This window comes from Lissotriton vulgaris, chromosome 1_1 (assembly GCF_964263255.1).
Source record: "Lissotriton vulgaris chromosome 1_1, aLisVul1.2, whole genome shotgun sequence".
Classification (NCBI taxonomy): Eukaryota; Metazoa; Chordata; class Amphibia; order Caudata; family Salamandridae; genus Lissotriton; species Lissotriton vulgaris.
The window spans coordinates 1824920828-1824936565 of record NC_141685.1 but is presented as its reverse complement, the minus strand read 5'-3'; the positions used below and the strand labels follow the sequence as shown (position 1 = coordinate 1824936565).

The following is a 15738-nucleotide window of genomic DNA, read 5'->3' as shown; positions in this document are numbered from 1 at the left end:
GTATCCTTTGAAGTTCTCTGACGTCATCCAGCATTTGATTAGTATTATAAGCACAAATCCATACATTGTGTTTATTTCTTTGCTTTAAACCGGTGTTGGGCCTTTAAATGACTTACCCATATTTGCAGGATGTTGCTCAAAACTGAGATACCCAAACATGCTTTCCCAGTTCTATAGTTGCCAGCTAAAGTAACAAGGGTATACCACCTCCTGTTTCTACTCATTCTTTCTGGCTTCTGGCGTTCCTTTGCTATTCCAACTCCTTCATGGTGCAAATGACACGCTAAAAAAACATGATTCAACAATGTAAGGTGTTTGTGCTTATATGTACCAAATATGAAAACTTACACACAAACTGTGTACCCGTCCTCTGTGCATTCTTTGTGGGGATGGGGAACACCCATCTTTCCACTTGGTGATTGTCCATCCTTTCAGTAACCTTGTCCCATCGGCCAACATCCCCTGCTCGCAGAGGAATTTAAGATCTCTTCATTCAATATTCTATATTTTAAAAAAGTTAAATTAGCAGTGACATACAATTGCTATTATGTACTATCAGACGTGCACTCACTATGCAGTAAAAATAGATAATGCCTCTATCTCTGCCAAAGCGATATTTGCCTGGCCTGGCAGTTCGGGCTGAACTGTTCCCATTAGGAGCAGACTGATTTGCAGATGGCCTGGTCAAAACAGAGGTGTCCTGGTGGGCATAAAAAAAAGATGGCTTGGGTTGGATCCTGAGCGATTGCTTGTGGCTGAGATTAATAGGGCATAAAATTACAAAAACATCAAGGTGAATGATGGAATGCTTCTAAGTGCACCAGGTATGCCCAGACGTGGTTCCCAGGCTCACTGTAACACTTGAACTGTGCTTGTACCTACTGAAGAGCCCCAACTAGGACAAAACCGACCCCAAGTTGGTTGTGTTCGGGTTCCGAGAGGACCTGGCCTGGCAGCTGGGGCTGAACCTTGCCATGAGGAGCAGGGTCAAGACTAGTTTGCATATAACTGGTTCCAAATTGATATGACATGGGGGGCAAACAAAGATGGATTGTGATGCAGCATAAGTGATTGCCAGTGGCTGAGATTAATTCAATCATTCCATCCATCACCTTATGTTTGCAGTAGAGATTAAGAAGGCTTAAGTAACTAACCGAACATTGAAATGGCTATCCCTTTTTTGGATGGAAGGAACGTGCAGGTCTGTGGCAAGTCTCGTTTCTCAGTCTTTTCCCCTCAAGCATGTGCGGTGCCCCATGCCTCCTTGTTGAGACCCATGATATTCAATCTGTATGTACGTCCTCTTCCAGAGATTGTTCAATCTTGCAGAGACTCATGAGTATCATATGCTGATGACACTTAGATTGTAATCTCCTTAACCCCCAAAGACCTCTCTAAAACAGACCAGCTAAATGCGTGTCTGAAGGAAGTAGCCGGCCGGATGGCTGCTTATCGCCTGACACTCAACAGAGGTAAAGCTGAAGTGATCGTTGTCTGCAATGATTTTAACTGCTGTCCATGGTCTTTTGGCCGTAGGCTTTAGGCAGTCATCTGGTGCCTAAAGTGACAGTAAAACATCTATTGAATTTGCTGGACAACAAACGTACTTTTACACAGGTACAGAAATTAGCCGCACGCTGTTATGGCATTCCGAGAATGCTCATGAAGTCTTTTAGATTTTCAACCTTGTTCCTCGCGGAAAACCATGGTCCAGACCTTAGTCCTTCCGTGCCTGGACTACAGTAACTCTTTCTTTTTAAGATCTCTGCCTTGCATTGGTTGCCCGTCGTACAGAGGATTCCATTTAAAGTGCTCTGCATTGCTCATTGAGGGTTTTACGTAAAGGGCCTACTGCTGGTACAAGCCTACATCCAACTATAACCTCGAGATCCTCCACTTCTTATTTTACAGTGACTGCTGAAAGCCAGATGTGGAGGACGAGCCTTCTCTCACCTTGTCTAAATGATTACATTCTCTTCCTATTAGGGTACGAAAGATGAGCTGTGCTTTAGGAAGTTGCTTAAAACCTGGCTATTTGTTTAACTGGGCGGGTTGGTGCCGAACTACATGCAAAGCTGGGAGGCCCGCCCTGGGTTGACATGTGCTTCACAAGTTCCAAGAATAGAACGGAACTGGTTTGTGTAACATGTGAGGCGCCTCTGTAGCTTCTAAGCACTATATAATTATATAGTGCTGTCTGGAAAGTGTTGCCTTTGTGTGTATTGCCATAGACCTGGTCACTCACCCAACATATTTACAATAATTTATAATATGCAAGTTTGGATTGAGGGTTTTAGTCATCACATAACGACTTGCAGTCTGGCAACGTGTATGGATATTCTTTCATACTGCACTTAAACCCTACTATTTATTAATATTTTCTAAGAACTTGTTTTACAATGTTTACTCCAGGATATCCCCGTAGAAGGATGTAAACTATTTTCAAGATGGTCACTGAGGAATAACGAGGTTTCTTTTTAGGTCTGGTGTTACCCAAGACCTTTTGATTTTAGTAATATTATATGTGTGATATACTTATAGGGTCTTTCATCCACACATCTTTACCCATTAGTGTGTTACTGTGCCATTCAGTTCTTTCTTCTGCCCACTGCAGCATACAGCACTACCAACTGCTGTTTCACAGAACAGGAACCTCCACTACAAGCAATGCTTTCACACCCCTCAGCCTAACAGTTTGACACTGCTAACAGCACTCGCACACCTCAAACTCTAGCATTTAGACACGAAGGGCATTACTCTTATGCCAGAGTGTAGTCTCACTGCTAACAGCGCTCGGGCTCTAGGACCCTGGCAGCACTCACACCCCTCACAGATTAGCAGAAGAGACAAGAAGTCTGCCTTTCAGCTGCAAGTGTTGTCATTTGCTGCTTCTTTGGTTTGTAAGTGTTGGATTAGTGAGTAAATGCAAAAATGAGACAATGGTTTGATGAATAGTTTGCGTGCAAGGATGATTGGCTTCTTGCCTTATGAATGGATGCATGAGTGACTTGCATGTATAGAAGCATCCAGACACTTTTAGGGATGTGTTAGCCATGTTGGCTTTGCCAATGTTTGTTTCTTAATGTGTGTATATGTCATAGTATTCACATGTTGTTTCCTTGCCTCCCAATCTGTTAGTGCAGGAGTTTGGCAAGAAAAACACAATTTTGCCTCTCCAAACCTTTGCATGTGTTGCTACTGTTCTCTCACTATTTTTGAGCTTCACATTTGAGGGAGCCAGGACATCAATCAGCACATTAGGTTCCTCAATAAATGTCAGCAATCTGGAAGCTTTGTTTTCTTGTCAGCAGCGAGCTTTCCAGGAGTAATTTGAAGGATTAAGTAGGGATGTGGAGTTCCTATAGCCGGACACCCAGGTCCTATTATTTGGGGTCAAGAACAACAAGTTTTAACCCCTTGGCCACAGCGGTAATTCTGCCGCGGCGCTGGGGGGAAAGGGGGAGCTGCACAGCGCCGCCATGCTCGTAACGGAACAACTCCGTCACGGGCGTGCTGTGCTTGTGACGCAGTGATTCAGTCACGGCCCCGCCCGCTCATTAAAACTGGTGCGCAGGTGCAGAATTGCTGCAGCGTGGGTGGGGCAGCCGCGCCGTGACTCGGTCACCAGCACATCGCGTCCGTGGCTAGTGACTGAGTGGTTCTGTCACGAGCACGGAAGGGGTTAATGTTTATTTTGTCCTTGGAAAAAGTAGGCCCAACCTCCTGCAGTATAAACCGTAAAGCTGCCAGTTCACAGTACCACATTATGGATAAGGGAAAGGGCATTGTCTGCAGTTAAGGTAATATTCGTGTCCATATGTTATTACTGTTCAGACTTGTATTCATGGTTCATTAAGACAAAGCCTTTATATTAGGGTGAGAGTTTAACTATGAGGCTACATATAATGCTTCCAGGCTCCTCACGGATTAGATTCAAATAAATTCCAAAATCAAAGAAAGGGGTCCTACTTGCCAAAGGGACATGCTCCTTTGAGCATGCGAGGAGACTATTTAGTCCCGGCTGTCCTATCTTGAATTTTGAGCGCTCGACTTGACGGTGTTCAGTTCTCTAAAAAGCCTGTATGAAATAGAACTTTTTGTCATTTTGAGGGCCATAGCACCAATGACCACAACAACACGGATTCACAACTAAGCGCAAGAGAGGAGTTGCCTATTGGTTTTTAGATCTGATTCGCCCGATTTGAACAAACCACGATAAAAAGAAGCCATTAAGAGAGACATTTTTAAAGGGAAGACGTTTACGCCCCCTATCTTCGGTATTAGAATTGTGGCTAACCTGTGAAGGAAGCTACCATTGGGGAAGAGATTCACCACCCTTGAATATCAAGTCTCTGATGAATGTATTGGGAGACATTGATCAGTAGTTTTAAGCCTGAAGAAGGTGGTGAACCAAATCATACCACCGAAACGCGTTGCTTTGGTTAAGAATGCACCCAAATTACACCTGGTTGTAACAAAAGAAAAAGAACGTCATTTAACATCGAACCAGGATCACCAACATCATTGTATATGTATTTGGAGTGGCTATTAGATTTATTAGTTTTTTGATGATTTTGTAGCAGGATGAATTCTCCCATGTTGACTTTGGATTAATTGTTTTTAACAATCTGCATTGATGATACATATGTTTTTTTTAATCTCTTTGTATATATTTTGAATTTGAGGATTCTGAGATAATAAAAGTATATAATGGGATTTATATTACTTTTTTGATTACTATTGGGCATTGAGTGGATGGTAGTAAGGAGATTCTGTATGTTTTTAAAAAAAGAGCCCAAAGGGATCTTGTCTTTGACGGAAGTAGATTCAAATAAATGCAAAAGCTTAAACACGATTGATGATTCTTTGCTTTCAAAATTAGATGGTCATAAAAAAAATGCAACTAGGAAAAAATAGTTTTGCTAAACTACTGTGAAATTTTAGGTACCATTTCTTTGAAGTATCATTTAGTAAAATGTGCTGATGCATGCTAGTATTTCCAAAAAATATTCATAATGAAAAATCAATGTAACTAGTTTCAACAGTATTATAGGAAACATGAAAATATTGTGTGGAGAAGTGTGGCTCAGGGGTTAGAGGCGGCAGACCTGGAGCTTTAGTTTGGCCCTGGACCAGGGGTTCAATTCCCCGCCTCGGCGGGTCTTGGGCTCAAAATTCCACGGACTCGATAATTCTCGCTCCGGTGCCTTCTCGACTCACGGGTTCACACTCTGCGACTCTGGGCAATAGCTTGCTTAATCTCCACAACGGCCTGTCGCGGTGGGATGCCTGGCTTTCACCTTGTGGATACCCTGCCAGGGTTATCTCACAGGGGAATACCAGGACGGGTTCCCTAAGCAAGCGCGGAGATGCCCCATGGTAAGTCGTGCGCTATATAAGTTTCATTCATTCATTTCATTTCATTTCAAAATATACAGGCATTGGAAAGGCCAATAGGTAGAACATTGGTGGTTAGCCTTTTGGGTTTGTCAAGAAGTGTCTTGTTTTGACACGTTTTTGTGAAACTTTATTATTGTGTGAGCTACAGGGCCCTCATCATTATACAAAATGCTGTCAAAAGTAAAAAAAGTATTGTTCTCAAAAACCACACATTGTCCCAGTAGTTCCTGGCACTGAACAAAACTTTGTGTGCCAACATGCTCCTTGTGAAAAAGAATACTGATGCCAGCCAGTAGATAGAGAGAGAATTTTAATGAAAACAAAACATCTTGCTAAACGCCAGATCTAAATAAGGGCTAATCCTTAGTCACAAAAGTGCACCCATGGTATATGTCCTTGCATTATTGCAGATTTACAGCTTTCATGAATTCACAAGAATTTACATAAGTAGGTAAGTAAATCGTACTCCTAGAAAATATTTGTAAACTGCATTTTAGCATGAGCAAATATGCATGTGTAGATTTGCTCATGTGAACATCTGTTGAGCAGTAACACTGTAAGAAAGAACCAACCTCACCCCCCCTCCTCCCGAAAACAACCTAATACATTCTAACGGATCTCAACTCAACACCTGCAACACACCTTCACTTACCTCTTCATTCTCAGCCCAATGAACTGCTCCGACTGTCCGTTTCCTGTAACAAAAAGAACAAAAGGGGTGAGCTGCATGACCGAGAAAGGCCGATGAAGAAGGAAGGCGGGTCCGTAGACATGCATGACTAATCACCCCCAAGTCTGGAAAGTCAAGAAAAGACGCTTGGCTTGGAGGCGAGAGGAAGAAGGCGGCACCCAGAAGACTCCAGAAAAGATGGCGTGAGACCAGTTTAATGGGGAGGAGGAGAAAAGAACCAGCCCAGCGGAGGGGAGGAGGACAATGATGCCGATCCAGAAGACTGAGACTGGTGCCCGATTTCTACAGCCGGGGAGCAGAGGTCAACACGAAGCTCCAGAAACGTGGAGCGAAGAGTGGTGGTCGCCTTGGGAGGCTTGACTTCCCCTCCGCAATGCAAGAGAGTTGCGGCTTTTCCCGGTACGTGGGCAGAGGGAGAAGGTAAGCTTCAGGGGCAGTACTGGGTGGGAAACGAAAACACTGGAAAGGTTTAAGACAATTGATACATTATGGGGGGGAGGAGGGAAAACCAGAGAGGGGGCCGAAATCAGCAGAGAATAGGGACCAAGGAGAGTCCTGGCCTTAATACAGTTATTAGTTTCAGGAAAGAAAGAGAAAAGAAGAGGAAGAAAATAGTCTGCCTAATAACCTGTAAAATTATAACTAGCACTTGATTCGAGAGAAAGAGAAGTTAACAAAGCCAGCGGGGCAAACAGCACATTTTTTTCTTCATACACACTCCTCCCCCGCCTCCCCTCCAAAGGTCTAGATGTTAATAACCTGAGAGCGAAAGAGGGTCTGTTTCCCGCACACGTGGGTGTCGCGATGGCCCCTGTCACTTACAAACCTACTATTCAGGCGATCTTACTTGCCTTTCGTGTCTTCTCTCTGGACAACCTGGGGACGACACACCACTGGAGTCCGAACTTGAAACCAAAGAGAAGGAAAAGAAAAGATTACCAATGAAAGGAGACAATCTGAAAGACCAAAACCAATAACCCAGAACCAAGACAAGTTTCCTTTGTTGCATTGTCTTCCCACAATAAAAACGTCAAAATTGGGAAACAGGTTTATTTTGCGCCCATCCCTCGCAGTCACTTTCCCTCCAACCACTTTTTCCCCTCAACCCTGGAAGAGGTTTAACTTATACCCTTTTCAGGAGTAAATTGCAGCTTTAGAGACATGCCGATGAAAACCCATAAAACGTGCAAGTTAGTAGGTTTGCACAGACTCAAAAGGGCATTCCAACTATGGGGAACTATTGCTTACCGCTACCTTCAGCCCTATTATGTAGATCAGCGGAAAGGTGAAAAAATAAGGGAATTTCTTCTATTCAAACCCTACTATATGATCCCTGGCATATTCATAGAGGCTATCATCTGATATCTTATATGAGATTGCTGCCATAATTTGTTGCTGCACTGCATGGCACCAAAGACACAAGTGGATTTTGTTAAGAGTACAAGTAGATTATGAAGCAACCAGCGCCATGGACAAGAGGATGTTTTGTTAAATTCCACACCCCTAATTCAGACTTCCAGGTCAATTGAGTTCCTGCTGTAGGCTGTTCAGAAGGAGCACCTTGACTGACTTTGCAGTGATGTTGGTTCTGCAGTGAGTCTGTCTACCGAAACCCTGTGCCAGGCCTGAGGAAGAAGGCATACATGAACTTTCGCACTATTTCATTTATTTAGTATCCCAAAGTGGCGTTTTCATACTACTGTTTTACACAGCTTATTGAATCCCGGGGTTGAGTACCTTGAGGCAAAAATCAGCAATGGAGAATTGAGATGATTTTGGAGATGTTTGTTTTCGCTTCTGATGCCAGATGAGCGCTGATTCTGTACCCCAGTATCTTGTTGCCTTGACTTAGGGGCTGATGTTTCCAATTTATTTCTTGAAGCTGTAAACCAAGAAATCCACAATAATTCTTCCCTTTCATAAAGGGCGAAAGTGCCGTCTTTCAGACACTCAACACTACTGTAGTGTTGATGTATGTATGTATGTGTGTGTGTGTGTATATATGTATGTGTGTATATATATACTAATCAGACAAGAATGTGGAACTTCCATGGGCATTTCTTTTTCACCCAACTACGCCAATACCACCATGGGCTGGTGGGAAAAAATCATAGCATGGGACTCCTCAAATCAAACTGACTTAGAGAAATTGATCTTATGGGTACGTTATATCGACGACTTGTTTTTAATTTGGAACGGTACACAAGTTGAGTTTGATGCTTACTATGCCAAATTATGTGACAACAACCTTGGATTGGAATTTACATATAAAACGAGTAAAAGAGATTGATTTCCTAGATTTAAAAGTCTACATAGAAGAAGAGCAATTACACACAACCCTATTCCGCAAAGAAACTGCAACGAACAGTATCCTACATGGAACTAGCTTTCACCCTCAACCACTGTTAGCTAGCATCCCTTATGGCGAATTTATTCGCATGAAAAGAAATTGCTCAAAAAAAGAGGATGCGGAAATCAAAATAGAAGAAACAGCTGAGAGATTGAAAAAACGAGGATACAGTCAACATATTCTGGAAAAATGTAGAAAGAAAACTGCCAAGCAAAATAGAACTGCATTACTCATTCCTCAATTGAAAACCAACGACCTTAAAGGACCACCACGCTTTGTAACAACTTACAACAAAGAAAGCGGCATTATAAAAAGTAAAATTAAAAAATACTGGCACCTAATATCAGGGGATCCTGACATTGGAAAGATTGTAGGAACGGAACCAACAATAACCTACAAATAAACTTCCTCACTCAAAGACAAATTGGTACATAGCCATTTCACAGAAAAAAAGACCAAAAAACAAAGTGACTGGCTAACTGACCAAAGAAAAGGGTTCAAGAAATGTAATGCTTGCAAAGCCTGCAAAATTGGCCTCAATAAAACAACCTTTGAAGAAACTGATGGAAAAAGTTTCCCTATCACTGAAAAAATAAACTGTTCGTCGACACATGTGATATAAATCATACAATGCAAATGCGGATCCAAATACATAGGAAGCACGACCTGTGCCCTTAAAAAAACGTATTTTAGAACACATCAGAGCGGTCAAAAATAAAGACATGTCCTACGCAACTGCCAAACATATGGCTACCTGTCAAAAAAGTGACTGGAGGGCCATGTCATATTATGGCATACACATGATTGAGATGAACGAACGTGGAGGAAACAGAAAACGTAAATTACGACAAACTGAATCAAAGTTCATCATCAGACTGAAAACAAAAATGCCCAGAGGGATGATCTTTGACGAGGAGCTTTACGTACACCTAGAATAACATCAGTGACCAACATAGAACATTGCGATGGGAACCTAATAGAAAGGAAAAAACATGTACTATTGAAGTGGGTACTATACCCAGAAAAATGTCATGAACATACGATGAAACAGTGGTAACCTAGAGTACTATACCGCAAATGCAAACAAAACATATATATAATTTTCTGAACACTGTGACTCTCAGAAATTAGTTAAAACTGTGACTACAATTATAACAGTGTACATACAACTTATACAATGTATTAGTACCTAATGATAAGAATTAAGTGCTGATATTGCTAAATGTCATTATTATGCCTTAAAAAATCCCTTTTTAATTTACATGAACTACCTGTCCCACAATGCACCTTAATAGCCAGGTGGGATAAATAGTAGACATAGTAGTATGCTAATTTACCGTGAACAAAGCCTGTCTCTAGGCTGAAACGCGTTGGTCTGAGCTTGGAGCAATAAATCACCTTTGAAACTGAACTGGAACTGTGTTGTGCCGCATCTTTCGTGTCAAAAAAAAAATAATAATATATATATATGTATATAGGGCTGGACTAAATAAATGAAGCACCGATATGGCCCTGTGAGACTAAATGCTGCCGGACTTTGTGTGCCTGCTCCTCCTTTGAAAAAGACCGTGGAACGGTCGAAATGCATCAGGAATTAACGGAGCTTTGAAAATAAAACCAGCTGAAAACCTACCGCATTAAGTGTGCGACTCATCTTTCTCCTTGTGAGAGGCTGCTGAAATATATATATATATATATATATATATATATATATATATATATATCCACAATGTCGTGCCGATAGTTCATTCAGAACAAACTCTCACAGTGACCTAAATTGCCATTTTCTACAGTGTTTTGCTTACTCTGAAGCTTCAATTTTGACCAATTTCAGGCACAGAAATGACTGTGTTCCATTTCAAGTATGCTTTTTAATAGTGCGAGGACGTTCTGTACGTGTTTCGGGGCGCGAGGCTCCTAGTCAAGTGAAAAAGGGGTTTTGCACTCCAAAACACGTACAGAACCGTCCTTGCACTATTAAAAAGCACGCTTGACATGGAACTTGAGCCGCAGTGGGTTTGTTCTGAATGAACTACTGGTACGATCTTGTGGGTATTTAGGGGTTCTCTACCCCGCCGCGGAACAGTCACTAAGAGGCTTAGGACTCAGCGATACTTGAATGATTGAATATAGGTAGATGGATAGCTAGGTAGATGGGGAGAGAGATAGGAATGGATGGGAGAGAGAGATGGGGATGGATGGGAGAGATATGGATGGGAGAGCGAGATGGGGATGGATGGGAGAACGAGATAGAGATGGATGGGAGAGCGAGATGGGGATGGATGGGAGAGCGAGATAGGGATGGATGGGAGAGCGAGATAGGGATGGATGGGAGAGAGATAGGGATGGATGGGAGAGAGATAGGGAGGGGTGGGAGAGAGATAGGGAGGGTTGGGAGAGAGATAGGGAGGGATGGGAGAGAGATAGGGAGGGATGGGAGAGAGATGGGGAGGGATGGGAGAGAGACAGGGAGGGAGGGATGGGAGAGAGACAGGGAGGGAGGGATGGGAGAGAGATAGGGAGGGATGGGAGAGAGACAGGGAGGGAGGGATGGGAGAGAGACGGGGAGGGAGGGATGGGAGAGAGATGGGGAGGGAGGGATGGGAGAGAGATGGGGAGGGAGGGATGGGAGAGAGATGGGGAGGGATGGATGGGAGAGAGATAGGGAGGGAGGGAGGGATGGGAGAGCGAGATGGGGATGGATGGGAGAGCGAGATAGGGATGGATGGGAGGGAGAGAGAGATGGATGGGAGGGAGAGAGAGAGATGGATGGGTGGGGGGAGAGAGATGGATGGGGGGGAGAGATGGATGGGAGAGAGGGAGATGGAGATAGCTAGATTATATTCATGTGTTTATTATGTGGGCCAGACCGCTACTGCAAGCATCAGACAGTTTTTAAGGGAATATGACCCGTGAATGCACACATGGGGACGATCTCTAAATGTTTCTGTGGCCATGTATTATTATCGTTCTGGTATTGAAGACTTGGATTAAAAAACAAAAGCATTGCCAAAGTTAATAGGCTGACAATCCAACCCATAACAATTGGCTTTGCCAGTGCTTGTATATGGCTGTGTAAGAACGAGTTGTCACGTTTTTCACGAAGTTCCATGTAAATAAGAGATGTGGGGCTCTAATGCCTAATAATGGATTGCATTTTTTTCCATTTATATTTTGAGCGATGATTAACATTCCTGTCGAATGCTGCATTTTTTTGTTTTTTTACACTGATGGTTCAGCACATAGTACATTTGAATAGTTTTTAATTGTTAATTTGTTTTGTGTGCATTGGAGAAATGTACTTCTTTATGCATCCTGCACAGCACGCACACTGGGACGAAAGCATGGATGATGACAATATATATACATTGTTAGAAGTCTAATTCTTAAAGCTTTCTCTGCAGTGGGCGACTAGGTCGTTGACTTTTTGCAACGCCATAAGAACAACCCTGCTGTCATTGCCAATGCTTGCCCTCTAAAAAGAAGCTCGCGCACATTCGCTCTTCAGTTTTGATCGACCAGATCTCTAGCCACACTCCTGCATAACCAGTCCATCTTCTGCGCCCCATTATTCACATAGAGCTATTTATTCCATAGACTCTAATTTAGGTTTTCGAATTTCCCCGATAAAATTAGGAAAATGTTCACGAGGCCACGGTTTACTTTGTCTTACTTGTTTCCAGAATACTCTACGTGCATGCTTTATGTTTAACCCTTGCAGTCACTTCACATTGCACTTTGCTACCAATTTCATGAAATTTAGTCTGACTTGTTTTCCAATTGAGGAAATCGTCCAGCACGCTTTGCTGACTGCTGTTAAACACTTTTGACCGACTTTCCTTTTCTTGGAATAGGCATTTGGGCTGTTTTCTATTTTAGCAATTTTTTTATGTCATCCACATCCTGAACTTGACTGCCTTAATCTTTTTCCATTCCAGTTTATTCCTAGAAATCAAACCTTATTTGCAATATGGAAGATACATTATGTTGTGTTTTCTATTAATTCCAGCAGTTTGTGGTCATTTTCGTTATGTTGTAATGGTCATCTCGTCTTTTGTTCAGGAAACCATATTTCATTAATTTTGCTTCTCGTGAAAGGCTTTAATTACTGAGCTATTTTCACAAGTCTTCCTCACCCTTACCATTTCATTATTTTTTAAATGACGACATTTCTGCATGTTTTTTTTAAATTTGTGAGTAGAATGAATGTATGAACCTCTTCTAAGTGCTTTACACGAGAGGTTCGGTGAGTGCCTACAGATTCATCAGTGGCTGGTGGAAATGCAGAGCTGCTGGCTGTGTGTAAAACCTTGTGCAAAGATCCATTTGAGAGTGACTGCATGCTTTTATTTTCCCAGAAATGCAGTAGCCCGGATTTTATCAACAATAAAAATGAATTTGATAAGAGGCCGCAGCAGCGGAGATCGATTCTGCGCAGCCGCGATGGACGTTGTACAAGATTTGGAATTGAGGATTCAAAACATCATCAATGTTCAGCAAAGTGCAGTCAATGGCCTCACCACCGGCATCAGCCCAGCCCGGGTAATGATTCTACCCTGTTCTGTATTTAACCTTTAATCTTTAAGGCTTTATAGTTTGTAAAGAACAGAAATGCTGTCCTCAAGCAGCTGACAACATTCATGTAAGTGTAGATAGTCAGAGAAGGGGAATGAGGAGTGGACGTTAGAGCAGTATTTGAGGGAGATCCACGGAATCCTTGGATTGCTCATGCACGCGCAGCCATGGGGTAGATTCATCCCGGGTGATAGTCTGGGGCAAAGCACAGGAGGATGTCCGGAGCCAGGCAGCTCCTGTAGCACCTGCTGTAGAGTACACGCACTTGAGGATTGTAGTGGGAGGCGGTGAATAGTTTGGATGAGGTGATGTTTGAGAGTATTTCACTTCGTTAAAGGGGTGGCAGGAGTGATCCGTCAGTTATTGCGTGTTGGAAGGGGAATGTGATCTGAATCTGGGCATGGTGAAATACTTTTGGGAATGGGAAGGCAGTGGGATTTTGTGATTTGATATAGTGAGGGGTATATAGATGGAGATAGCAAGAAGTGTTCAATGTGTTGGGTGCAGTAGGTTGCCAGAAAGTTGAATTTAAATATCAGAATGATGCTTTTTTTCTTAGGGCTCTATTATATTAGGGAAGTATCGTCAGAAGTGAGGCAGAGGTGAGCTGTGGGAGGTTGTCTGGATAGGGTTGGTAAAATTGAGAACTTTTGCCAAGAGGTGGGAAACTTTGATGTCAAAGAAGTCCGAGTAAGGTTCTGCAGCAGTCGCATACCCAGTGAATGTCTAGATTGATTGGAGTGACACAGGACTTGAACTCTGGTCACTCCAGGGATTGAGGAGTATGTGGCAGTCTAGATATGTTTTTCATCTTGCTGTTGACGTGAATGCTTACTATTCAATCTATTCTTGGTTTAGGGGGTAAGATCGAGATGGGAGACTTTTGTTGTTTTGAATGATGGAAAGTGGACAACCTATTTGAGTTGATTTGAACATCAGACTGAGCATGGCCATCTAGTATCGAGTGGTGAAGAGATTTCTCGTTCAGCAATGCAGGAGCAAAAGGAAGCATTTTGTGTTCCCTTAATTAAAGCTATAGTTGGTAAATATGAGGCCCTTCTGCCAAAAACATTACCATGAGGCACACAATAGGAGTTAGATAGATACCGAGGGGTCTAAGCACCACGACACAGTAAGTACAATTAAATTTCCCAGTTGCCAGTCTTGCCTACTGAACTCTTGATTCGGGTCATCCAGGAGTTTCAGAAGTCCAGTCATTCATCAAAGCAGTTATGTGGATGGAAGCTAAGTTCCAAAGAGTGATCTTGTTGACAAGTTCACCATGACCTACAAGCCACAGTTCTCCTTTCTTTAGAGTGGCAATCCTGATAAGATATTGTAAAACCTTTGTAATAAAGTGCGGCAGAAATAGTTCTAGGTGCAGGGGCATTTTCATTGGTAATACAAAGGTAGAACCCACTAACATTTCCCTAGTTAGGTATTTTATTCGACAACCAGGAGACAAGGCACCAGGTAGTAAAGAATAGGAGCTTACCTTTTATGAAAGCTACTACGGCCCTGACCAATTTCGCAAGAAAGCTGGCTAGAAAACCACCTGTGTAACTCCTACAAATCTATATGGCAAAATGTACCAACATAGCAATGTATGGTGCGGGTGTGTGGTGTTATCTGGATACTAAATCTATTCAACAAGCAGACGCCTTTTTAAATTATCTTTTGGCGGTTCAGGATAGTACTTACACCTATGTATGCCACTCAGAACCAAGATTGCCCTACATTTCAGACCTAATAATAATCCAACCGCTCCTGTTGTGTCACAGGATCTGGACTTCCCCAAAAACCAATTTTAATTGTGATATAGTGAAAGATAGTCTTACGTTAGATCTGGCCATAGAGTTCCCATGACTGAATTACATAAAAAAATTATGACATTGGTCCCTCTGAATATTTTAACAACCCTGAGACTTTACAATCTGTTACCAGAAAACATCTTAAAAAATGTTGTTTGACACACATGGAGGCATGTAGACTTACTATCGAAGCAGTTAAGCCATCGGTTCAGTCGAATTACTTCTACATACTTCTTATGGCATGCAGATGTATTTAAATTGTACATTAAGCAGGTTCGATCGATTTTGTTTTAACCCGTTTCAGACTTGGTCTCTATCATCGGTTGATAACTTTTCCCGAACCAAATGACTGGTCTCTTACACTAAGTAGTTGCCCTTGTGATAAACAATCTCAACAAACAACTATGCATGTGGTTTTATTTTGTAAATTTTATGTAATGCAAAGAAAAATATGGATCTTACCTGTTTTATGATTGTTAGCGTTGAGACAATGTAGGCCAGCGATTCTTGCCTTGCAATTTTTAGATAATGAATATTTTGCAAAGTCGATAGCATCTTTTTTAAAAAGCATTGCTAACTTCAGGAAATTAATTGCCATGTGACATTTACTGGAGAGAATTAAAAGGATCTGTAAATTATCGGTGGTACCATTCATTGTATCCCTGAGAAACGTATTTTTTAAGATAATTATGTAATACTGTCGTTTTAAATTGTTTGCTTTTATGATTTTTACAAAAATCGAATAAAGTTGGCATTGATTGATTGACTAGATCACCATGACATACAATCCACAGTTCTCAGTTCTTTAGAGTGGCAATCCTGTTAAGATATTTGACTGTTAAGATATTTGACCGTAGGTGAAATGCATGACCAAAGCTGTATGGTACAGTTGGAAACACTAGAGTCCAAGA

The 15738-nt window shown here is 42.1% G+C and overlaps 1 protein-coding gene across 2 annotated transcripts in view; it reads left to right on the top strand.

Annotated features, from left to right (window-relative positions):
- PARPBP (PARP1 binding protein) overlaps positions 1-15738 on the top strand; it is a 196636-nt gene that overhangs the window by 115503 nt on the left and 65395 nt on the right. For both annotated transcript variants that reach the window (XM_086919200.1, XM_086919193.1), the window contains exon 7: positions 12800-12983. In XM_086919200.1, coding sequence (XP_086775326.1) covers positions 12800-12983 — 184 coding nt within the window. The remainder of the gene's footprint in view (positions 1-12799; positions 12984-15738) is intronic.